The sequence below is a fragment of the Hippoglossus stenolepis genome, chromosome 13, assembly GCF_022539355.2.
Source record: "Hippoglossus stenolepis isolate QCI-W04-F060 chromosome 13, HSTE1.2, whole genome shotgun sequence".
Lineage (NCBI taxonomy): Eukaryota > Metazoa > Chordata > Actinopteri > Pleuronectiformes > Pleuronectidae > Hippoglossus > Hippoglossus stenolepis.
Genome location: NC_061495.1, coordinates 21,620,784 through 21,647,054, shown reverse-complemented (window position 1 = coordinate 21,647,054; position 26,271 = coordinate 21,620,784). Strand labels below are relative to the sequence as shown.

Below are 26,271 nucleotides of genomic sequence, written 5' to 3'. Positions count from 1 at the left end.
CTGCTGTACTCACTTTAGCTGTGAGCTAAGCTCTTGACTGATATGAAGGACCAAAAGGTTTGCAGAGCACAGAACGGCTGGAGGCTTTTTACAAGAAATACCTTTGGAATAAAAAAATCATAATATCTTTTTCTACTTTCGTCAACAGCCAAATTCATAATTTGGCCAATTACTTTGACAGCAGAGCACAGCCTTTCTAATGGGGTTCTAATGATGCTGGAGTATTCATTAAAAGAGACCAGGAGTTAGCGCTACTTTAATTTATCTGATGAACATGGTTTTCAACCAGCACCATCAGAACACAGATGTCACCAGTGTTCTGCACCGCATCAATCAAATCATATTGAAACTCATTTAGAATATGAACAGAAGCTGCGTGTGTGTGTGTGTGTGTGTGTGTGTGTGTGTGTGTGTGTGTGTGTGTGTGTGTGTGTGTGTGTGTGTGTGTGTGTGTGTGTGTGTGTGTGTGTGTGTGTGTGTGTGTGTGTGTGTGTGTGTGTGTGTGTGTGTGTGTATCTTTCTCTAGCAAATATTGGACTTGTCAAAACAGTAGCTATGATTTGGATTGAAAAAGATCAACTCCCCACATTTTACCACAACGTTTTTGTGTTCATCAGTCTAATATAACCCTTTTCATTTTTTACAACTAAGCATTGTAGGCCTAATTTACTTTTTCAGTATTGTCATGTTTTCCCAAATTTAGAGCTCTTTTTTTGTTTAAAATAGTCCACAGGGTTGTGATGTATGAATTAAGAATTGTAAATTAAGAGTTGGGCTAATAACATCCCAATAATAACAAAGTTAAGCAGAGCCCGACTGATATGTCGATACAGATCAACCATTAAATATCTTTGGAAAAAATTGTAAGTGATTTCTACGATGTCAAACCGTATGACAGAGAAGTATAATTGAGGTGTGACATTTCACAATTTTAACCGTACACTTTATTATAAATCACAAATTATATAATGAAAACACAAATGCAACCAAACCTTAAGAAATTTAATTAAGAAAATATATTTTTACTTAAAATACAACATAAATGCACATCTTCCATTGATCCTGTACAATGAAATGTTTTGTATCAGCAAACATAAATGCAGATACCAATGTAGATCAGCCAACCATTAAATCCATTGAGCTCTACTTGCTTGATTCCCTTTTGAGTATCGGTTGATGTTCATCCTTCTCTGTCCATTTCAATCCATTTTCTTTCCCTTTTCTCTTCTATCTCCCTCTTCCTTTAACACCCTCCTTTCTTGTCCGCCACATCTGCAGCTCTGCTCATTTATTTCCTCCTTCTCTTTCATTACAGCTTCCTTCTCCCCTTTTCACCTGCCAATCACATCCACATCCACTCCTTCTTTCTCCTCAATTTTTTTTATTACCCCCCCATTTTCATCTCCCTTCTTTTTTCTTATCTATTTTTGTCTTTACTGAGGCACTACCTTTGTGTTTTCTTTTATAACCTCGTGCTGGAATTGACCTCTTTATTGTCCTCGTGTCTCCCCTCTTTCATTACATTTAACAATTGCAATTTTTATCTATCCATTCATCTTCTGCCACAACTATCACTTGTTCTTATCCAGCTCACGCTCTGTCCATCGTAAGAGTTCATTTTACTTTCATCTTTTTCCCCCTGGATAATTCTCACTCCTTCCAGTCTTCTATTCTCTCACTACCTTCCCTCCATCATTCTCCAACCTGTTGTTTGTCTTCTGAATACTAGTCAGAAAGTTATATCCTTTTTCTGTTCCTACTATCTTTCACATTTATTCACACCAAGCTACACTTTTTGTCATTTATCCCCTTAAATCACCTTTCATAACGGTTCCTCCCTCTTCTCTTCTTTCACTAAACATCCTTTGATTCTTTGTTCTCCATTACCACTTGTCCTTTCTCCCCTTTTCTCTCTGCATTCCCATTCCATCCTTTGACATCATTATTTTTGTCCATGTATGGGTTATCCTTGCTACCCCCCCTTATCCTTTTTTTACTCCTTACTCTCTGCCTGCACCAATGTCTGACGCCCAAGCTTGTTAGTCCCTCTACTAGGCAATCACAGGGCAGCTCGCAGGTAGGCAGGAGGGGATCTAACAGTCTGACACTTGGAGGGCTAATTAACCTCAGGATCACTGTGGCTGAGCAGCGGAAAGAAGGGTGGAGGGAGGAATTGGTTTGGAAGAACAAGGGAGGGAGAGAGAGAGAGAGGAAGAAAAAGGCTTAGATGGATGAATGGAGGACGAGGGAGAAATTGGGTCTGCAGAGATGGAGTGACAAGAAGAGAAAGGTGCAATAAGAGGCAATGAAAGAGAAAGAGGTATGAAGATCAACCAGACTGAGAAGATGGGGTTTGGATGAATAGACCAATGAAGACATGGAGGAAGACAGATTAGAGGAGAAGACAAAGTTAGCAAAGCAATAAGTAGCAGAGACGGCTGAAAGAAAGAAATAGAAAGACTTTTTAACTCTTCTTACTCCCTTTTATTTACGGGCTTTTAACAGTCACTATATATATATATATTATTATTTTCCATACATACTTGAGCTAATGTGAGTTTTAGCCTACATTGGTCAAAATTGTGACAGAGATGCTCTATGAAAAGTCAAGCTCAATTAGCCATTGACATTTGCTCTGTAATCATGGATACAACCTCTAGATTACTGCTGAACAAAACTTCCAAGCTTGAGGATTTTTAGCTAAGATTCTGCAGTTAAAGATTTAATGGATTATGATGTATTTTTTGGACGATTTCTGAGGTAATTTATGGAGATTTGTCCACAACAGATATTAAAAACTAATGTATGAAAGTATAAATCATGTTGATTCTAAAATATCTCTGAGATAACGCTATGTTCGGTTGTCCCCTGAAAGTCAAAGATTTGAATCCTCAGTCACAGTCCCTTTTAGTTAATGGAGATCTGTAAATCGAGCAGTCAGTCAGTGTGCATAACTTGAGACTGAGCCTTTCTCAGATTCACGCTCTTCTCTGGGGTAAAATCAATCCCCTGTGTCAAGTCGTCTATGGTTGGCAAAAAAAAACAAAACTACTTGCACATGTCTGATCTGCCGTTAACGTACATGTTCGATCGAAGAGATAACTTGGCTTTTTCTTGCTTTGGCACTGACGTAACACCAAATCCTGTACAATAAAGCTTTGCTTGATAGTCTATATGAAAAATAGCGAATAATCATTAAAGAATATTTGCATTGAACAGCTAAATCTGACTTCGCTGTCAAAATGTGTTCGGTACAGCCCTGATATTCACTTTTGGATTATGGAGCACGACTTTTGATACAAATTGTGTCATTCAAGCACTAAAGGTTAGAAACCCGCTATGAAGCTTAACAAAGTGTGAAAGTCTTTCCAAAATGTCTCACATATCAGATTTTCAGCCTTAGTCTGATGAACGGTGCCTCTGAGGTGGATATAAAGGCACCAAGTAGATTGCGGGTTGATAGAATAAGGCAGAAAAGCCGGGAAAGGAAGATACATTTTAGATGAACAATTCAATATGAAGAGAAGTGTGAAAAATAATGATATATTACATTTAAAAAAATGATATTGAAATTGAGCCATGTCTTAGTTATCGGTCACCCAACAAACACTAAGGTAATGCAGAAAGGAATGACAACGCATTCACCTGACGCTGTCAATATTTTGATTCTTTTAAATATAAGTCAAAGCGTTTTGCAAACAGTATTAGGTATTCTAGCAGAGTGACCGTCAAACCCCTGCAGGAGCAGCCATTGTAAAAAAATCTTACAAACAGTGTGTGATTTACACCTTATTAAAATGGTGGGGACTTATGAAATGTATAACAACTGCAATTAGAATGAAAGGAGAATGAGACAATGAGGAAAATATGCTTGTAGAAGAGGCAGAGGTGGAGAAGCCCCTTTGGATACACGAGAGGGGAATGCAGAGATGGGATTAGAGGGTGGAGAGGAAGGAGGAGAGAGGACAGAATGAGACTTGGAGCTGTTAATGGGGAGAAAGTGAGGAGGAGGAGGAGGAGGTGTGTCACTGTGCTTTCATTAATGGCTCGGTTTGGTGCTCTTGTACCTGCATGCATTAGGCAAAGGATTCGGGCAGCAGCTTCCAGCTACTGTTACATTCATGAAAGGTTAAGCTAATTTAAGGTCAATCTTAGCAATAGGGCCATGGCATTACTCTGGCTTCTGCTCAGGCCTTTTACAAAATAGGAAATTCCCCGGCTCATATGGAGCAATATATTTCAAGCCTGCAGAGGCCAGGCAGTGTAATCGGTGGCAAAAGTGTTATTAAGGTTGGCCCTTGCGAAAATCAAAGATTTGCTCAACCCAAGGTTGCAGCCACACCAGACCTCTCTTATCAGAGCTCTGGGGCTGCAATAAAGGCATAGTCTGGATTTCCATTTAGGAGATTAAAGACATCACTCTTAGTCAAGTTTAATCACTCTCCTGTGCATGCATGTGTGAGTGCAGGTTCCCTCAACATTACATTGAGCTTAACTGCCGCTGGGTGTGTTTGCCATCCCAGTTAGACACAGTTTGACCTTCATCATGAGGATATTTTTACCCCTTTTCACTTTATCAAGTCATAGTATGAGATGTGGACCTATGGATAAGTCATGATTTTTTATATATAAAAAAAAAAAGATAGTTTAAGCTGACTAGTTTCTTAGAAAACAGATTGCCTAATAGAAATTAGTAAGTAATGTTTTAATACTGCCAGGATGTGTTGGTAATGCACCTAAGAGCTGTTTGCAAATCCCCAATGAACAATTGGAGAGGAAGAAGACTGTGTATGCACATGTGAGATTGCCAGCTAGTACCGTCAGATGGATGCAGGCAGTTATAGGTGAGTGTGTGCAGTGTCCTCGAGCTCTCAGTCAGGCTGTTTCAAAAAACCAAGATGTCGCTGGACAAATGCCAAAATGTTGGCTTGTAAAAAAAAAAAAAAACAACAGCTCACAAACCCCCAAAAAAGGATTTGCTTCGTCCTTAAGACAAACAAACGAAGATGAGGTAGTGTGAACTCTGCCAGCCGAAGCTAGTTTATCAGTTTATCAAAAATGATGCACAGTTATTAGATAGATAGAAAGATAGATTATATCTAGGAACATGGCAACATTGCTACAATGTTCTCTGTTGATATCACTTACTTCAAATTACAATTATATGTTTCCAACATCATGTGCACATTTGTATTCTGTGTATTGCTCCCATCAGTTCAGCCACCCACCTGCCATCACCAGCACATCCACGAGCTCCAACACTAATGAATGATTGAATAGTTGCCATGTCAGGTCGAGCCAAGCAGTGAGTCATTGTTTGAGTCTCCAATGTCCTGATGGAGCCCCCGCACTGCAGCTTGCCCTCATATGATAAATGTGTTGGCATGAGGTCTGCATCCATCGCTCCACCAAATTAATTAATGGACTCTGATAACTAATGCATTAATAATCCTGGTTAGATTGCAGATTTGATCAGGGATGATGCTGCAGAGATGGAGAGATACATTAATTCTAGCTGTCAAAGGCTGCGTTCCAGCCCGGTCTGATTAACCAGATTTAATTTTACAAGCGTGACGGTTCCTTATTCAAATTTTGTTGTGTGTCAGCACTTCAATGTTCCACGCAACACTGTGGAAATGCAAAGTTGTCTTTCATAGTATTTTGGAGAAGCGAAAGAGATGGCTTCATTATAGTGCACGACATTGCTGAGCTGGTGGTCCTACATGGGGAAATCAGCTATCATGTCTGTCATGACGCCCCCTCGTCTCATCTCGTCTCTTTTATACTTCCCCCGAAGCGTTTTACTGAAGGTCAAAGACATGTGACAGTGTCTTCTCCAGCCTTGTGTGCATCCTCTCTGCTGTCACCTGGGATGACAAGTAGCCGGAGAATATAATGTCTCAGTGGAGTCACATGGATGACATGTTTTTCCAGTTATTTCCCTTCAGATTTGTAGAGCTATCAATATATTATTTTATGCTTTAGTGAAATGTTTGAGCAAAACCATGTGGTAGACAATTATGCAGATGGTTAACATGCTGTGAATGAAAAAAAGGAATAAATAGGAAAATTTAACCATGTTATAAGTAAGCCTTGAAAATATGCTGGGGTCAGAGTAAAATATGTTTTTGTCTGTAAGGATGGACATTGTGTCAGATAAGGCTAATTAGTATAATAATTTCTTACTGTGTCGCAGACTAATCACTATTTGCCATTTTTTATGGCGTGTAGTTTTACTGGAAAGGAATCGTCCCAACTGACTTCCAGGGCAAACATGGCTGTCATGGTAATCCCTTGAGGAAACTAAAAAAACTGTGTTGTTCCGCAGCTCTACAAACCTTTCCTCTGTTTTACAGTTCCACCTGACAACACCAACGACACTATTCCTCTTTCGCTTTGCCATGTTTACATTCGTGCACAGCTTTATCTAGCGCTGTCAGTTGTGCTCCAATCGGTCAATGTCACGGAGTTGACAAAACATCTGTTATCCATTATGACACACGGCAAGAGATACATTTACTGTTACACCTGATGCCCATTGATTGTTTCCAAGCACACCCAACGCCATACATCTCCTGGGCTGGGCTATAATCTGGGTAATATCATGTAGCCTCGTCGGGTTCGGTGCACATTATCATACTGCTTACTTTTCCCTGTTATTTTTCTATTATAAGAACAAGTAAGCCATTTGTATGCTCTCTGAGTTTTACTCCAGTTCATCAGGCTTGTGTTTTGTAATATAGTATCCACTTTCTGCTGTAGAAATCTGAGACAGATGCAGAAGAAGAAACCACCAAATCAATCCCCTTTGAATTTAGAACCAGTGAAATTTTTGCATATATTCTTTAAAATGATCAAATGTTTATCAAAGTTGCTGCATTTGACATGTATGGTGATTGAATGATTGTAAATAATAACACACACTCAGCTGACACTTTATCCAATTTGAGTATAAGAAGGACAAGCCTCAATTGATGGATCTGCAAAAGCAGCAGAGCGTCAGTTGAATATACATCAGTCAATCTATTTTGATGACCCACTGAGTTCGGATCTTAGCAAGAGGTGCTTTTACAGAAGTGGCAGGATCTAATTAAAATAAACAACGGAGATGACAGGAATGAAATGTCTTAAAATATGGCTTGACGTGTTCCTGTTTATACAGGCACATGGTGGATATTAATAGAAAAAGTAGAGAGGGTTGGAAAGTGGATGTAATTCACAGGGGAGAGCGAGTACAGTATGTCATTAAGAGCTGTCTTATGATAGAACATCAGAAAATGATGCTGCCCTATTTATGACGCTTCATACCAAAACAATTCATGAAACTCCGACATCTCGTGTGCTACTCTCATGCGTCATTGCACAACCTACATGATTCCTCGCTGTCTCATCTGTGTTCACTGCAGGTCTGTTTTATAGCTCTGCTGCTCATTGGGGTTAGTGCTCCTAAACTACAGATGTAAATGGCTAACAAGTGAGGCTGACTGACGGACAGGGTTAGTTAGATAGATGGATCTTGAAGAACAAAGCTGGCCTTCAGCTTTAAGAGCTTCCCGTCCCTTCATCACTCAGCTCAACAACAACCGCTGTGTGACTCGCAGCCCCTGCTGTTTTGGTGTGTGCTTCCTTATGTGCGTTTGCTCTTTCATTCTTCAGATTAATCTTGCACTTAAGAAAATAGTGTTCTAACTTTAACAAAGTTGGACATTGGCAGGAAACATTTATAAGTTAAATACAGCAGCTGAAAAGTGTCCATCGCTGCATGCATCATTTCAAAAATCATGGTTTAACTTAGCAACAGCGCCCTCTGCAGCCACGCATTTTGATTAATTCTGTTGGGCTCCGAGTCCGAGTGATTAAGTTGTTTTCTTGTAGAGAAAAAACAAAGTCCATCAATGTGTTCAGTGGAGTTTTGACTGCGTAGTCCTACTCACTGAACTGGAACACAACTGGATGGTGGATATTACCCATAATCCCCAGCTTGCTGAATCAGAAGAGCTATCGCTTTTACAAACATAGTTTAGCACTTCTCATAGAAGATCACACCAGCTCACCAGACTTGCATAGAGCAAGTACAGGTGTTTAGAGAGATGAGTGAAAATGAAAGAGACTCCATTCTTCCTAATCCACCATCAAACAAATTTTGAGTTTTCGGGTAAAAATTTAGTTTGCATAGTGTTGCTTTAAATTCTTCACCAGCCTACTGTTTAGTGTATGCTGAACAAAAGATAGAGGGAGCGACCTTGGGGAAGAAAAAAAGGAAAGATAGATATGATACTCTTGAACAAAGTGGGATCTAGTCAAGAAGAAAATAACATAGGTGGAGCAGTGGAGATGAGAGCCATTCTACAACTCATTCGTCTTCCAGTTGGTAATTGACTCTGTTCTCTTCACAACTGCATACATGGGATCTTTGGGGGTGGGGGGCAGCTTCAAGTGAGACTGGTACATTATCACACATTCTGACAACGTAAAAAACATTTTCACCTAAGGTCGATTGTAGATGCTTATAAGCTCTTGCTGTCTTTTGCCGATTCTCGAGTAAAAGTCGAAAAAAGTAATGCAGGTGAAGTAGTTTTTGTTTCCTGAGGGAGTCACACCTGTAACCACAAACCAAATTCAAAAAAGGTACAGATCATGAGATAGTTTGATGTTCGACCAAAGCCACAATATTCCAGATATTCACACTTCTCTATATCTAGACATAATGTTGTGATCCTCAGGAGATAAACAAAAACCTGTTCTGCCAGAAATTATAGACCTGTGGAATGAGGGATACTAAGAGGACTGACTATTACCCATAATTATATTGCAAAGGCCTCCCAGCAGCATTAGTATGACGATTTATGACAGCTCTAGACCATGCATGGTAGAAAGGGCCAAGAGCAAAGAGACTCATTATGGATTAAGAACAGGTTAGTGAAGGTAGCTAGAAGTCAGAGGTAAATAAGCAGTGATGTGGCTGCTCCAGCTGACCTGAAACTGGAGGGTGTTGTGGATGAAACAGGTTTGTGAATGTTTGTGAATAAAGGCTGCAGTGACTTCATGAGGTTATAAAGAGAGAATAAATCGTAGTGTAAACCTTTTTTTCCAACCTACTTGACAGCTAAGGCCACATTTCTAAGATTCAGACACAGCGTCTCTCTCTCTCTCCCCTCTAGAGTGCATTTACTATAAATCGAGGTGACCCGACTTCTTTTTAGAGATAAAAGTAAAGCTCTAATCTCTTATAGCCTATATTCTAATTTCTTCTGAAGTATCACAGCAAGGTCACACGTTAGTTAGCAGATAGCTCTCAGCCTCTGAATGTCGTGGGCTGCAAGGCATCTCAGTCGATCAGTATTGCCATGTTGTCAAGGAAGTTGTCCATCACATTGACATATCCTAATTTCACTTGAATTAACTGACTGTGATAGTCGAAAGCATTTTTACACCAAGTTGTATTTTGCAGTAAGTGGCTTACAGTTCACATGTTAATTCTAGGCCATGGACTGTGTGAGCTGGGAAAGCTGGCAACAGGGTGATTATTCTTTGGGCTATATTAGAGTAGAAAAATTGAATATTTTGTTGAGAGTTTAAGCTGTGCTCTACAAACAAGTAAACCAGCACATCCACTCCTCAAAAAGCAGGAAATAATAGCCAGGGAGAAAACCTTGGACTCAATTGGTTAAATCAACATGCATAAAATTTGTTTGTTTAGTGATGAGACCAAGCTACAAGTGTGAATCACCAATCTCCCATCAAAGCCTCAATGTGGTTAGCAATAGTGTCTTGTTTGATTCGACTGGTCTGTATATGTCACTTTTTTATTCATTAAAACTGATATTGAAATCCCCAGCTAAACCATATTATTGTAGAGGAAAATAACATTTTCAAATATACATCTTGAACACATATATATATATATATCTTGAACATATATATATATATATATATATCTGGGGTTTCTCTATCTTCACATTTTATGTATTTAACTATTATCAACCGCTCAGAACATGACCCATCTTTTCTCTTGGATGTAGCCCAGTGTTTTTTTTACGGCTGCCTGAATTGGTCCTTAGAAAGTGAATCAGTTTTTCCATGAATTATATTTTCTCTACAAGAATTAGCATTTTCCTAATGTTTGTTTTCTGAGTTGTAGTTAAAGAGGGGTGTGTGAGGGATCAGTATTTTGCTTTAGATGTTTCTGTAAGTCATGGGTTACACAATGCATCTTAAGTCATCTAAAACAAATGATTTAAAGGGGGTAAAGTCTGTGTTATTAAATGAAAAGCTGTAAAGTTGTTTGGTTTGCCTGTGATTTGATTTATTTTGCTTGAATATGCTGTTTTGGGAAGAGAACAGTTCTTTGCCTTCTCTGTCTATTAAGATATTTTTTGAAGGTCGTAAAAACAATTTGATACAAACACTTGTGAAAAAACATGAAAGGAAACTCAAGCTGTGCTTCTGCTCCAGAAACATCCAAAGAGCTCAAAAGACAAAGCCTAACTCCAAAAGAAAGAAAGATTAAAGAAAATTGTAAAATGGCTGACAGCGACCTGAATGTAATTAAAACCTACCTTCAAAGGTCTAAATTGTCAACACAAACTAAATGGGATTTCTTTGTGTTAATTCGATGTATAGTTTTCTTTAATTGGTCCTCATTTATGTTTTTCCAGAATTCTGAGGTCTCAGTGTTTGAGGTCAACATTCGTTTCATAGGAGGACTGCTGGCCGCCTACTACCTCTCTGGACAGGAAGTAAGTACTGACCTTCATGTTTGTGTGTGTATTTGTGAGATTGTGTGTGTGGCTTGGACTGCAACCTGTCCAAGCCCAAGAGTAAATTAACCGAACCAGACCTGAACACAATGTTTTCCTCGATTACAGGCACATGTAGTGTTCATAATCAAGGAGCTTGCCCAGCCAATGTGACCGATCATGAAAATCATTTCAAAAATTTTGTTCGATCCCGAGTTTTCTGAAGAAGAAATGGGTTGAGGCTTTGGTATGTGTATTATTACCTGAATGGCAGCAGTGAAAGATGGAAAACGTTTGAAAAAACATCGTCTTCCATTTTACAACCTCTCTCCTCCTCCCCTCTTCCCTCCCACCTCCCCTTGACATTTTTTCTTTCTGTCCTCTATGGTACCTCCTATCATCCATCCTCTCCTCTGCTCCCTCATGTCGGCAGACAGATTTTGGTTCTCATTTAAGTAGCTGGTTGGAAGTTGAATCCAGCCATGCATCCCGCTTTTTCTGTTCTTTTTCTCTTGGTCCGTCTGTCCCATCCACCCCAGCTTTCATGCCTAGCCAAGCTGTGCTCCCTCTTTAATGGAGACAGATACATCAAATATGTGCTTTATTCAGCATCCACATCCACCGTGCTCTCTATCATTCTTTTATGTGGTCTTTGCAAGCACTGGGCAACATATCTGTACCGGGGGGGAAACCTATTATTTTGTTGTCAGATGTTTTACTTACAAAACAGCCTGAAAACAGTCACTGACTTATAGTATTGACTCTGTGAAGTCTGATCGATTTCCTCTACCACACCTCTCAAAAAACCCTGAAGTGCACCTTTAAAATACTGAAGCCATGGCGTGAAAAAATAAAGTTTCAGTGAATGATTTGGCATTTAGCATCAGCAAGCTGTGCCAGCAGAGCGGTGTCATTTCATATTGTTTGCCATAGCGGTGGGCTACATATCGAATATACTCAAAGTACCGCAGCTTTTACCACATGCGATGTATAAAATGACTATATCGCGATCATCGAGGAAATTGTCACGTGAATGTTTTAAGCAGCATCAAATTCTCTTTGAGATTTCTCTCTCTATTCTCATGCCCCTCTCCCAGCAGACTGCTCACTCATTTTGTATCAGGAGGGAAGAGACTCAGAGAGCCTGAGAACAAGAAAGAAAGTGAAGAGTCCCAGCAAGTTGACGAGAGTTCAGAGACGGTTATTGACAGTTTGTTCATATTCTTTGTGAACGCTGAATCGAACAAATCAGTTTACAAATGATAAACATGAGCGGAGTTCACTCCAGCGAGAGTGGACACTTGTGTGTGTTTCACAAACAGTGAAAACACAGAGTTCCCTCTATGATCCACAGCTGCTCAATGATCAGAAGGCAAGTCCTGACATTTATATTTGACTCGAAACAAGGTCATTTACACCATGTTTTAAGCCTAAATGTCCACAGTTATCTTCCAACAAGGTGCATTCAGGGACCGTCAGATATTCTAATGTCCGCTAGTTTAGCCACTTCCTGTGCACTTTTATGAATTTAACATTTCTACAGTGATTTAAAAATATCGACATTTTGTGTATCGCGATAGTTGTTTTGGGCCATATGGCCAAGCCCTAGTTTGCAGTACTCAAACTATCCTTCTATTTTCTGATGTTTGATGTGGACATAAACTGAAGCTGCTAAAGTAGATCTGCATGATTGTATTGCAATGTGGCTGTGTGATGGGATAACTATAAGAATAAACAGGTGATCAGGCGTTCCTAATGAAGTGCTTTGTGTGCGTATTTGATCAGTGAAATCAAATAAAAAGCTAATTAGATAATGCAGACTTGAACTATTTGTCTGTGGTCACAAAAATATTGACTCAAAGTGTCAAAGTTTGTCCTAATTAAGTTGGGGATAAATAATGACATATGCCTTAATTATCCTCAGAATAGCTGCAGTGTTTTCTGGTTTATAAATGACACGTTCATTTAGGGTGATATGACAAAGATGACTGACGGTGAGTGGCCCACTCCCACAATTAACTTTCCCATATTCAAAATACCCAGCTTGACCACAGTGAGAGATGCATTGGTTGCAGGTTGGCTTTTTGAAACTGATGAACAGTGATTTTTGTTAAATCACTCTCAATAACAAAACAAGCTAAAGTGCCTTACAAGCAAAAACCTAATGTCACTCCTAATGGCGATTCTCTCGCCCAAATCCGACTCCTCCACCCAACTCAGTCATTCATCAGAGCCCAGGCAAGTGATAATAGAAGCAGTGGTCTGGGGGGGGAAAGGAGGGAAGATGGTGCATGGGAGGGCTCCAAGGAGAGACAGTGATGAAGGGAGCGGAGTGCAGGAGGAGGAAACCTGACAATGGTGAGGATGAGTGGAGGGTGTTTGGAGGTTATGGTTGTAGATAGAGGGATGGGAGTGGAGAAAGCTGATGATGAATGGCTGATTGGAGAGAAAAGCGAGTACAGACTCATTCTTCATTCTCGGGGGGGATATGTCCTTAAGGCACTTAACTCCTCAACTGCTTCAGTCAATCGGCAGCTGTCCCCTGGGGGAAATTATGTGTATCTGTATGAATATGAAGCAGTACCCTCTCCGTTATTTATTTTTTTTTAAACCAGGGGGGGTTCACCTGCAGGTGAGCTGCACGTCAAGTAATTTTCTTTTCTCAAAGGTATTTTCTGTCATTTTAGGTATTCATCACACTGAGGTTTGTTCAAGTGTTCATGTTTCTGATAAGTTTGGTTTTATTTATTTGATGATATAAAAACGGGGTGAAAGGTCATGATTGACTCTCGGTGTCAGCGCCTTAGTGTAGCTACCCATCCCTGTTGCTGTAGCCTAATATATTTTGCCAGTAGGTTTGACCCAAATGCAGAACAGGAAATTTTTTTGAAAACTAATGTAACTAACTATTATTGAGTTTGATTTATCGCCATACGTTTATCGCACCTTATTTTTGAGGGTAGCCAATAACTTTTGAAGCAGTGGGAGGTAGAGGAGAGCTCGAGGATAATCTGCTCCTCTGCTGTGTACAGTGACTGATCATGATACGAAGTCATCAGTCATGTTGTAAGGTCTCAACCTTACTCTGTAAAGTGCCTTCAGTTTAAGTGCTTCACTGGCAAGTAAATGAACAAAAACTCTTGTGGTTTCCCCACGTTTATTCTGCCAGTACCTTCAACTCATTGTGTTGACCATCCTTTCTTTAAGCAAAAGAAAGTCTTGTTCCTGCCTAGTTATCACAATAAATACAGTACGATGGTAAAACCCAGAAGAGGGTGAAGCAGTTAATTAAGTGGATAATATATGACTTACTGTCACAATATTGTAAGAAACTGCAGTACAATAGTCTTCCTCTCTGCATTTATGCTGAACATATGTCCCCTTGTTCTTTCAGACAGTGTTTTGATAATAAAACACAGTTAAGACTGTCAAGCAAGCCATGTAATTTCCTACCAACAGTCAGAAGGGAAGATCAATAGATCGTAATCTATTTGTAGCTCATACAGGAATACATCTAGTCTGGAATATGTTTAGCACAAAACTATAAACAGCTTCAATCTAGTATAGGTAAAAAAAAAAAATGTCAGAGCAGGTTTTTACTGAAAGAATTGTGTTTTGATTAGTAATCAGAAGTTTAGCTGTTGGCTCATATGTCCGCATCAAAAACAGCCTAGACCAACTGCTCTGGAAATCCTTGGTTTTCTGGTGAAGTTGCTGTCTTTTGATTTTGTGGTATGAGAAAACGCATTCTTTAACAAAACCTGTTTATTACAAACTATGGATGCTGATATTAAAACGATGTGGACATTTACAGTCGAGGAGTTTTGGAGGAGCCGTGAAGGAATCGGGTTTATGTGCTTCGGAGTTTGACTTATACAATTTAATCTGTCTCTCCTGACTCCTCCAAAACTTAATTGTCTTTTCAGTTTGTCTCCGGCTTGAAAAACCAATTCAATGGTTCGTGACTTTAAGATGGCTTCGTTTGCACGTCAAGTTCACTGCTGTTATTCATCCCTTGACTGTCTTTCTTTTATTGCACTCATTGTGCTTCATTGTCCTCTTAGCCTTCATTATTCTGTTCTTTACCCCTTTTTGCATTCATTTACTTAATGGCACTGTTCGCCACGTCTTTTTTTTATTCTCTTACCTTACAAAAATCACTTTATCATCCTTTCCTGTTACAGCCAAAGAGCAGCAGCAGTTAAGTGATCCTGTAGGATACAAATATATACTCGAGGCAGCCATAGATATGTATGGATTTGTCACAAAGGGGTCAGACTCTTATTCTGTTGAATAAAGGGTTGTTGACGTTGATTCCTCCTTCCATTAAACTAAAAATCGGAAACCCAAGACGACAAATATCAGACTGATGCGACTTTCTTTTCAGGGATGAGATTAAAGAAAGGAGAGGAATAAAAGAAAAAGCAATGGCAGATAAATGTGAACATATAAGTGCATGATATAAAGTAATAAAACATATGTGAGAAGAAATTAGAAGCAGATGATTAAGCAGGCATCATGGAAATGACATGTTTTGAATTTTGATTGCTCTGATTGGCCTCACCCGCTTGTCCCACACTTAATGTCGCCTAGCAATAGAGCTGCTGTTGGACATGACCCTTGGTTTACCTTCAGCTGTTCAGTTGAGTTGAAGCCTGATACTAGCATCGGACGTCTCATTGCTTGCCGCTCCATTACCTCTTAGAGAAAACGGTTTGTCATCGAAGCGCGATGAATCTTGTGATAGGTTGGCCCGAGAAGGATCCACCAGCCTTCGTTTCTCGGGGATGGAAAGAATTTGGAGGAGCCTTCAAAATAGGACAGTCAAATCGCACCATTGTTACGCAATTGGTGTTCAAAAAGCACCCTCGGAATGAAGTGGCCCCTGAATTGAGACACAGCTTCTGAGTATGTGCAATTTGGTGCAGAATTTAAGTGGACTGTTGAGACCTGGCCTATATGCGCTGTACTGAGTCCCCATCTAGTTCTTTTAGCATTAGTTCTTCATTGACATCTCTCAGAAAGAGCTGTATGAATTATCAAATGCTGTGAAATAAGTATCTTACAGTCTATGGTTTACACCTATTATATGTGTAAGAAAGATAACAGAATCTCAGGTGTTTTCACCCCCTTGTTGCATTTGACAAAAAATTATTCAGAGAGGATGAGCGCGACGGGGCTGATATGAGTAAGGAACAGCAGATTATCCGGTGAAGGGAGAAGGTCAGGGAAGCAGGCCAAGCATTGTGATGTAGGATAATGAGGTGAGAGCGTCTGAAAGAAAAGCTGCAGACTCTGCAGGCGTTGACGCTACAGCACAAACCACTCTCTGGATGCATGGAGGGAGAGAAGGAAGGAGGTAAAGAGATGGAGAATGACAGAAATGGAACAGCAAGTGAGGAGGAGGAGGGTGGTCGTGAGGCAAAAGCGATAAAAACGATGATAGGAAAAGAGAACAGAGGGAAGGACTAAAGGAGAAAAAGAAAGAAGGGGGGATGCAAATACGGAGGGGAAGAAGTTTTGCAAAACAGGGTAGTGAGAAATACAGGGGGCAAAAATAAGGGAATGGATATGACATACCAAACAAAACAGGCAAAGAAACAAAAATGAATATACAAAAACATGGCACTTCATTTGTCTGCCACCAAACTAATCTGACCCCCTCATCATCTCACTGTCCTCCTGCCATCTCTTTCATGACCTCATGTTTGGGGAGTCTTGCAGGGTGTTGGAATGAAGTTTTAATTTATGTTCAATACTGGATGCAGCAGGGTTACAAATGCCAATAAATTATATGTTGAGTTTATTGGACAAGAACATCTAAACCTTGGCTCGTCTCACCAAACCATTCTCTCAGAGATAATTTGTACCTTTCCCGAGTTGTTGTCCTCCACCTTGCGTTGTGCGATACGGCACAAGAAGAAAGGATATTCTGTTTTATAAAACCAGTATGTGGTGTATTTGGAAAATCTTCTTCTGACCCCAATCTATGTGCTGTGTCATAAAAGAAGTCTAAAAAATAAGACAAAAGACAAAGTTAACAAAATATATCTAGTCCATAAAAATCTCCAACACTCCAAACTTTACTGGTTTTGTCTCTTGCCCAGTGATTAGTGACTGCAGACTGCAGTTTATCCGCTGGCTGTCTGTTTCATCTCACAGCATTGAAGAGGCGAAACCTCAGTTAACTGATGTTCATGTCAGTGAGAGAGCAGCGCATATTGAGGCCACCCCAGTTGTTTCAAGCAACAATCGTCTTCTTTCCCTCGGGAACCATTCTCGTCTTTTACAGATTTTGCTGTGATGACATGCTTAGTAGCTGGCTGCTGCTGTGCCAGACACACACCCACACACACCCACACACACATACACACTGAGAGAACAAGGAAAAACCAAGATGGCGTATCTTCAGCTGAAATTAAAATTTCATCGCAGCTTTATGAACTCCGCTCTGCAAACAAATGACTTATCATTCCACTGCAAACTGGATATATCTGCACCACTTAAAACTTAATTACTTGATTCAAGCACGTTGGAAAGTGCGAGCTCACATAGAAAGCGAGAGTTGGAAGGAGAAAGAGGTTGAAAGGCAGTCCAAATGAGATTAAGTCAGAGAGCTGTGAAGAAGAGAGAGAAACGGAAGAGGCCAGAAAAAGAGTGAGAGATTCCTGTAGCGGAGATGACAAGCAGAAGGATGTGAAGAAATGGACCATGCACCGAATACAGGAAAAGAGAAGGGATGGAGACTAATGGGATTAATTTAATGAGGGAAAGAGAATGATGGAGAGTGGTAAATGAAGGTGTACAGTGGTTCATGTAAAAGTTAGACTGTTCATTTCCTCAAGTCCCTTTCTCTCTCTATCCCTAAGAAAAATTCAGAAAACTCAACTGTATTAATGATACATCACAGAATTTCACAGATCAACATCCAATATAGGCTTCTCGAGATGTTACTTAATGTTTCCCAGCTTTGTTCTATTTCCAGCTCTCCTCAGTGGAGAAAGATGGTAACATTCAAGAAAGGATCATCTAAATGACTAAAGCAAGATACAGTAGGTGTGACTTACATATAACAACCAGCCAGCACTGATATGTGCCCGGTGGTGTCGCCAATCTCAGTGTCATTATCCATCTCATTTCAAGGGACTTTGTGGGCCCCAGGCAAAAGGGATCTGCGGGGTCCCACATCAAATCAGACTCCAACCAAAAATACCAATGCTTTTTGCAAAAACTAGTCTCATTTGGGGTTGTGGTGTCGTTACAGTCTCCATGAACAGTCTCCTGTTCATAGCCGATCATGGAATTTAAGAAGGTTCTTAAAATATTGTCGTTGCTGTGGATCAGACGTTCTCGGAGGGCCTCCTCTCAGCTTAGGACACCAGGCCAATTGCCGGCTTTGTTTGCCTTTTTGCTAGGCCCCTGACATTACCAGAAATATGTGCAAAATATCTATCTTGCCCACACTAGAATAATCGTTTTGTTTAGTGTTAAATTTGAAATTTAAAGTAAAGTAATGAGATCTCAACAGGCTGCACCTGTCGTCCTGCATCATGTGTAAGATTCTGGCCTTATGTTTAGCGGTTTCGTTCTTGTTTTCAGAATCATCATAATCCTAAAGGTGACAGCTGTCAGGACGACAGTGTGATGTCTGTAATTAAAGCTATCAGAGCTAATCTAATGATTCAATCTAGGTTTTCCCTGTCACTGCTCAAATCATTTCCCCCCCGCTTTTAATGCAGAGCCACTGGATGCTAAACAGTATGAGCAAATGATCAGCTGATCATGAAGAGGCATGACAAAGTATGGAAATGACACACAGTAACTACACACACACACAGCTTACTTAATCCTGTCTCTCCTATGGGGCCTTGGGGTCCGTTTTACCAAGCAGGCGCATTCAGCACATTTCACAGTCTACCACTTAATCCGTTTAGGAGGCTCCATTACATGTCAACAGTGGCCCACTGCTTACACCCGTGTCTGTGTGTGTCTGCTTGTGTACAGTGTGTGTCTGCATGGGTTCAGTCTGTGTGTGTTGTTTTTTACGTATGAGCAGATTCTTTATTGCAGTGGAAAATGATGATCTTTAAGTCCTTCAGGCAAATACTTAGTATTAGTCTTACTTCTTTTCACACAGCTTGTAGAGACTAAGTTAGATTTAAATAATCAGAGCTACTGTTGCTAATTGAATGGTAGAAATTGATATTATATTTTAGAATGTTATTATACTAAGAGACATAGTTTTTTTTTTATTTGGCAAAATAAATTAATAGGTACATTTCTAGCTGAGAAATACCAATGATGTCATTTTTTTTAAATATCTCAAACATGTTTTTGCGCATCAGACAGATGAAAATGTTTAACTGCCATGGAAACGGATAAATTATGATTCACAGAAATGCCGACTTAAATGAATACAAGCTTTCTTTACTGGAGAGATTAAAAAATGGTGTCAGACATAAACATGAATCAGATTATATTGGATATATTGCGCCTTTTTCTTTTGAACCTGACAAGAGAGTTAGCACCACCCACTGCTCTTCTCAATGAACCAAATCCTAACAGTAGTGGATAAAAACATGCATACATTTGCATTTGATATAGCTTAAAAAGAGGTTTATCATCACAGGGTTGTTACACCAATTTCGTGTTGTAGAAGCTTCCGCACAAGGAACACTTTTAAAATGTAATAGAAAAGAGATGATTGGTTAAACTGCAGCAGCAACGGAATTTGATTATACAAGATTGAGCACAAGAAATACCTAAACACTGCTGTGAGCAGTCAGGACGTCTATGCTAAAACCTGCTTTGAGTATTGTTATTTTTCTGCTTCCACAGTATCGGCAACATTTATTTTTTTCATGCAGAATAAAGTCTTCACAAATCTAGGATTAAATAAATGTGTTTTAAATTGAATGTGTCTGGGTTTTCTATACGTGACTTTTTGCACTTGTGAACACTTTGTTGTGCGTGTCTCTGTCTAGACTCATCTCTTTCAGCCCCAGCTCTGCTTTACAGCCATTTCAGATTCTCCCAGCTGCTCACAGCTTACAAATGATATCCTCATGTGTAATAACTGGATCATTGGCTGAGTTTAGGACATGTTTGAGTGGCGGATTACAGCTCTGCGACGTAACATCGATGTTCCATTTCGCAAATGATTTCATCCAAAGCACTTTACAGGAGCATTCCTTGCATTGTTGGCCAGTCCCAGAAGAAATCAAACCTCCCACCCCCTGGCAGCGCTAACGTCATTCTTCGCCATGAGGGCCACAAAACCAGCCTGCGTTCCCCTCTAACCCGCTCACCCTTCCCTGCTGTACTCTAAATCTGCTGTCTGGGATTTTGACTCATCGAAACAAACAACCCAGCAGGCTATGGTCGTTACTAATCCTGAAAAAGGGAGAGAGAATGGAGCAAAGAGTGATAAGGGGAAGAGAAATGGAATGGGGGGTGAGGGATGGTTATGGAGGACACTGCTAATGGGGGAATAGAGAAAAGAGAGAAACGGTAAGTGGAAACAGGCAAAAGATAAATGGGAGTAGAAGGGATAGGGGAGTCTGATTGTATTGTAATTTTATCTGGATTATACTGGATTATACTGAAGATAATGGAGTAATCTGATAAATCTATCTGATGATATTCATTTAACAGGCAGCAACAAGAACAATTTCACCATAATTTGGTTGCTGAAGTAATAAAAGTAATAAAAACAGTAGAGGTGTCAAGAGCGGATCCTAAGGGAACGATCCTTTCACATTGTAATGGATCTGATAAAATAATAGAGATCAAAATCTGATTCCTTCATTACTGTATGAAACTGTACTGTTGTGCTCTGAGCTGCACACGACAGAGCAGCGTCTCACAACATTAGCTGCTGAAAAATATGCACGTCTGAATGTGAATTATTATTTGGGCACTGAGAGACTCTTAGCGGCACTTTCACAGGTTATGATGACAAGCATCAACAGCAATACGTCATTTGAGCTGCCGCTAATTAATGTGGATTCGTTGAGTAAGTTGATGATGGGCCTAAATTAGATGTGGCTGTTGTCAGTTTGTGTGCTTGCTGCTTGCCAAAGATATTTAGTAAGGGAAGAGGATTCACTCTGATACAACCATTTATCCAACCAAATATATATAAAACTTGAAATTAGAATAAACAGACATTTTTTGACGTAAATTGGAAAGTTAACTTGCACATCTCTGCTGCAGTGTTATTTCTGTTAAATCAAAGTTTTCATATGTTTTCAAACATGAACGCTGATACTGACATCATATCAGACATTTTTTATCGGCCGACAGATAAGCTGGTATGGCTCTTTTATTTAAGCTCATTAACTTTCAGTATTTGGGTTAAAAAGCTCATAAAAAATAATACGATTACAAACTCTACATCTGTGTTCTTTTATTTAAAAAAATGCTATTTAATCAGCATTAAAGTCAAGTAAATATATGTATCGGATTGGATATTGGCATGTACATCCAAAATGAACAACGTTCTCTGTTGGACGGACTTTGTGATGGTTAGAAATCTCTATGCATGCTTGCATGTGTAAGTGTGTTCTCTGAGAGGGAACATCCTTCAGTGGTCGATATTGAAGTGTGTTGTAATGCATTTTAAAAGGCTGAACACTAAAGCTGTCAGCCCTGGAGGGAGGATGATGGAAACCAGTTTGGAAACACCAGACAACAAACTGTCCGCACTCGTCTTCCCCAAGGATTTTTAGTTTAAAGCGCACTATATCCTTAAATATGTCTCCCTGCCACAGTAAATATAATGTCAACAGTACAGATGCACATGGGCCTCGTGGTTTGTTTTGCTGTAGTGATTTGGAGACGTGTCAAGGTGGAAAAGGACACGAGCGTAACTTTTGTTTTGTTGACAATTTAAGCGTGGTACATTTCACAACTCAGTGGTTACTGGTAGAATAGGACAGATTGTCAGAGTGAAGGTTGAATAACTTGATTCAGTAGGAGGAATACGAAATGAGGATATGCTCCAGGAGGGACTCATTGCCGAAGCTCTCCCCCTTCGTGTTTGATGGTAATCCATGTCTGATGTCAATTTTATTGGGACATTTTTTATTATTTCAAATAAAAACCTATAGCTGCAACCAGAATATGAGATTTAAAGCAGAACATCATTGATTCCATTTTTATTTGTGTGAATTTTTTCAGCTTTATACAAATATACATAGAAATATAAATAAAGCCGAAGATCCGTCTTTCATTGTTTGTGTAACTTTCCAAGCAAAAGTGCCAAAAGAGTTCTAAGTTTCCCAAACGTGAGAATTACTTTTCCTTGTTTTACATTTAAGTAAATATCATTGTCTTAGGGTTCAGATTATTTCGTTAGTGAGTTAGTGCTCCAGGAAATTGTGATGGTTATTTTTAACAATAGAATATGCTGCATTAAATGATGAAATTAATCAGTAGTTACAGTCCTACTAAATAGTACTCAATGATTGTACTAATAAGCTTTATTTGTTTATATTGCATTTTTCTTAAAGTTACAAAGGATCAGACAATAATTGAATAAAATAAATAAAAATTTACTCAGAGATTAATGTTTTTCTAAAAAGGGATTTAAAAGTAGTAACAGATGTCGGATGTCTAATCGCAATTTTTAAGAGTTTGTGGGCTCGTGCTAAAAAAGCACATCAGCCTTTAATTCATTTTGCTAATTGGGGGATGCAGGGAACCCTGAATGATTCCTGTATAAAGGCCATTACAGAAATCTAGTGGTGAAAAGATAAAGGCATGGACGACTCTGAGTCCTCAAATGCTAAGAAAGATTTAATCTTTGAAATTAAAGTAGGAAAAAACTGGACTGATCAACCTTCTTTAATTGGTTCTCAAAGTGAAGCCAATAAAGAAACGGAACCTCCACATTTCTTGCAACTGTATATATTGTGATATCCCAGATTTCCGTCTATCTCATATAAAGAATTTGGATTGCCAAACAGGAAATGTTTTTTGCTGCAGAACAAATAATTTTTGTACACACAGTTGCACACATATCTACTTATGTCTAAAACACCTAATACATTCAAAGAAAGTATTTAATCAAATAAAAAAAATCTTTTAATCGCATTGTAAAAGATTTACCATTAACTAACCTACCGCTGGCAGCTTATGTAGCATACCCTCTTAGCTACATAAGTGAAAAGAGATAGAGTACCACTCTTCTTAACTCTGAAATGCTCTGTAGTAATATAAACAAGACAATGAAAACCTAGAGGCACTGATGCAGCAGACTCTTGAACCTCTTTCTCTCAGCATGTTCACTTCCTTTAACAACCAACAATAGAGCCTTGTTTCCTCACAAGGCCTGGTTGCGTTTTCCCTGAGAGCAGCCTGTTCTCTCATCCCTGCCTCCAGATGAAAGCGGCGGAGGAAGATGATGATCATAAACTGTAACGTTTTATCGGTGAGGGCGGCTGGTCTGTCTCCTCTGATGGGTCGTTTGGATCCTGTCCCTGCTTGATGACATCAGCAGCGGGATTGACAATAAAAGGCGATGGAGTTTGTTAAGGGCCTCAGTGCAGCCGGCGGGCGGGCTGCAAATCAAAGGAGGGGTTTATGATGATTGGGCAGACACACACACACACACAAAGCCGGACCCACACCAGCTTAAAAGCAAGGCACATGTTCTCCCACCTGAGATGCAAATAAGTGCACCCTTCAAATCTCTAGATGTTGTCATTGGTAATGATTGTGTCAATCTTTTCTGTTGCCTGTTTTCTTTTCCCTCAGAGGGATCTGTGAAATCTCAGCTTCATAAAGGTGGTCTGTGGTCATGGTTTTCTGTACTAGCATTAGCTTGTCAACCTACTGGAAAGCAGCTAGTTTTTTGTGCTGAGTAATAACTTGCGAGAAGGAGACCATGTTTTTTTCACGGCTAACAGAGGAAACTCCATTATAAGAACCATTTAAGGTTATAGGTCCTGTTCCATGTTGTTAGTTTGTTATTTTTTGTTAGTTTAGTTAGGTAAATGCTAACGTTAATGTCTAGTTCTGTTTCTGTTATTCTGATTTAGAGCACTATAGGGAAATGATCTGTCCTTGGGGTATGAGTATGAATAACAGTGAAGCTTTTGTTTGATGACCTTTTAATATGTACAGGAAGTGCGTTAAATGTATGTCATTTCAGCTCTAATAGAAGTATTTCAAGAAAGTTTGATTCCCAAAAGTCCTGGTAATACTGTTTTTGGACAATAGCATTGAAATTTGATTCCAGCCCATCAGAAAGTGTGCGTGCATGTGTTTGCCTGCAGCCTTAGCTTGGCCTCTATCTGTCCCCAGGAATTATTCTGTGAAGTTTTCCATCATTGTGTCATCACCTCTTGGCATCAGGCTTCTTTCTATCACTCTCTTTCTCTTTGATCCCCTCTCATCCCTCTCTCTAACGTTTGCTCTCTTCTATCTTATTCTTGCACTTTCTCATAATGTCTCAATATTCAGGGCTATCTCTACATCTGACTGCACCATCCTCTCGCTCTCTGTGTCTCAGTCTGTGTTTGTCTCTTGTTTAACGCCACAGCTTGACCTCCAAGTCTTCTGTAAGGTGTCCCACTGGCTGCTTAAGAATTCTGCAAACAGCAGCATGTGTTATTGCTCCCTCTAAGTCTGTGAGACAGCAGGAATTTTCCATAGATCTGGTCTCTCTATAAAACTGCTCAGCCCTGACAGATTGTGTTGATGAATCCGCCTGTGCCTGCCTCATATTGAAGTGCTGTTCTCTGTGGGTCTGCTCCACCTGACTGTCGGCTTCCTCTTTGAATATTTATTCCACAACTGTCTTAAGTAAAATTGTTAAAGTGGAAATTTGTTGAGTCATTTGCTTTTTAGTGTTTTTCCAGGGCTTTTCTAACAAAGTGGGTCACAATTACACAGCAGTTATAAAGGTTTTGAATTGGTAGCACCTTTTGATTCACAATTGTTTGCATGCTTCTGTTGAAAGATGTAGTTTTTTGTAATTTAAAGCAACACAGTCTGGTGTTTTTTTTATCTTCAAATAAATGTCATTGTCCACAAACTCATAGTAGAACATAGATAGTATAGTATTATAATAGAATGGCATTTTTTTCACTGCCAGAACGCTTGTATGTAACTTTAGTCTATCGTACAGGGACATTTGCGACATATATTACGGCCAATGTCACACAAGTATACAACTAGAGTCGGAGACAGCAGCTAGCTGTAAGAAAAAGCCACCTTGGTGTTCTCAGTATGATCACCATGGCAGAGCCAGCAAATAAACCAAAGAGGAGGAATCAAAGAATAGGTAAATAGAAAGTGACAGAGTAAGAACTGAACAAGAGTAAATATCAGACCAGCTTTTACTTGTTGGCGAGAGCTAAAAGAGTTATTTTCCATCAGCCTGTAAACAAATGCACGTGTGTACCACCGTCCATGAGGAGGCTCAATTAGACTTGTATTTACGTCAGTGATGAATTATACCCCCTACCTGCAGGGGGACCCCCAGTGTGCCCGTACAAGTAAAAAAGTAAAAGTTTTTGTCTCCTGTTGTTGACTTCTTTTATGAAGCAGATTTTCCCTGGTGTAAGACTCGGTTACTAAGTTTTATATCTAAAAATGTTCTACTTCTTGAATGTTGGAGCGAACACGATGGAGCATTCAGTGTTGTGTCACTGTAATGATGTGGAAAAGTGTCGCAGCTGGTCCACAGAGGTTTTGGTGTCTGTGCCTCAGCTCTGTATGATGTGAAACTTCTCTTTGACAGTTGTGTCGACTGGGATTAAGACTTTCTTGAGCACAATGGTTCATTAATGTCATGTTTTCAACAGTCAAAACTCAGAATGCATCGCTCACAGCTGATGTGTTACTGCTGTGTTGGTCCAGTTGACTTCCATAGTGGTTTGCAGTGTATGCTTTCAATATTTTTTTTATATGTTTATAGATAAAATCTAATGATTGCCATGTGAAATGAGTTGTTTATTATTTTAGGTAACTCTTGAGGGGCCACTTATATGACAATTTGTCTCAACCCTCTAAAAATTTACCTCCCGTGGGCTAAAAATATATATAAATATTTCAAATAGAAATAAACATGCTTCTATATTTAGAAATATTTTGGATCAGTATTCGGTTTATCTGGCAAACGTTTGTGAAAAACATGCCATATTTATGCATTTATTTATTTAATTCAAAATTTCAATTTTGCCTTGTTCCTTATTGTTTATTGACTTAAACACAGTTTTAGCTCAGCTTTTACAGAATTTTAACATATGAAGCATTTGAAGATATTGCAAATAATCACATACCAATACCAATGTAGACACTGAACACACATTTCTATTGAGTTCAAAGGGTTAAATAATGCAAAGTTTTTACATTTATGCTTCTCAATTCAATATTTTCTAATTTGTGTAGATTGTATGAAAATACTGGGAAAATTACAAAGATAATACACAAATTAAAGAAATTACTAACAATGGGTGCATTAAAATATGCTTTTCTAGGTAAAAGCAGATTTATTGAAGTTTTAACTTTTAACTTGTATTAG

At 39.3% G+C, this 26,271-nt stretch overlaps 1 protein-coding gene across 1 annotated transcript in view; it reads left to right on the top strand.

Moving 5' to 3' along the window:
• man1a2 (mannosidase, alpha, class 1A, member 2) overlaps positions 1–26,271 on the top strand; it is a 118,089-nt gene that overhangs the window by 61,719 nt on the left and 30,099 nt on the right. Inside the window, exon 6 of the mRNA XM_035174039.2 lies at positions 10,659–10,739. Within this exon, the coding sequence (XP_035029930.1) occupies positions 10,659–10,739 (81 nt within the window). The remainder of the gene's footprint in view (positions 1–10,658; positions 10,740–26,271) is intronic.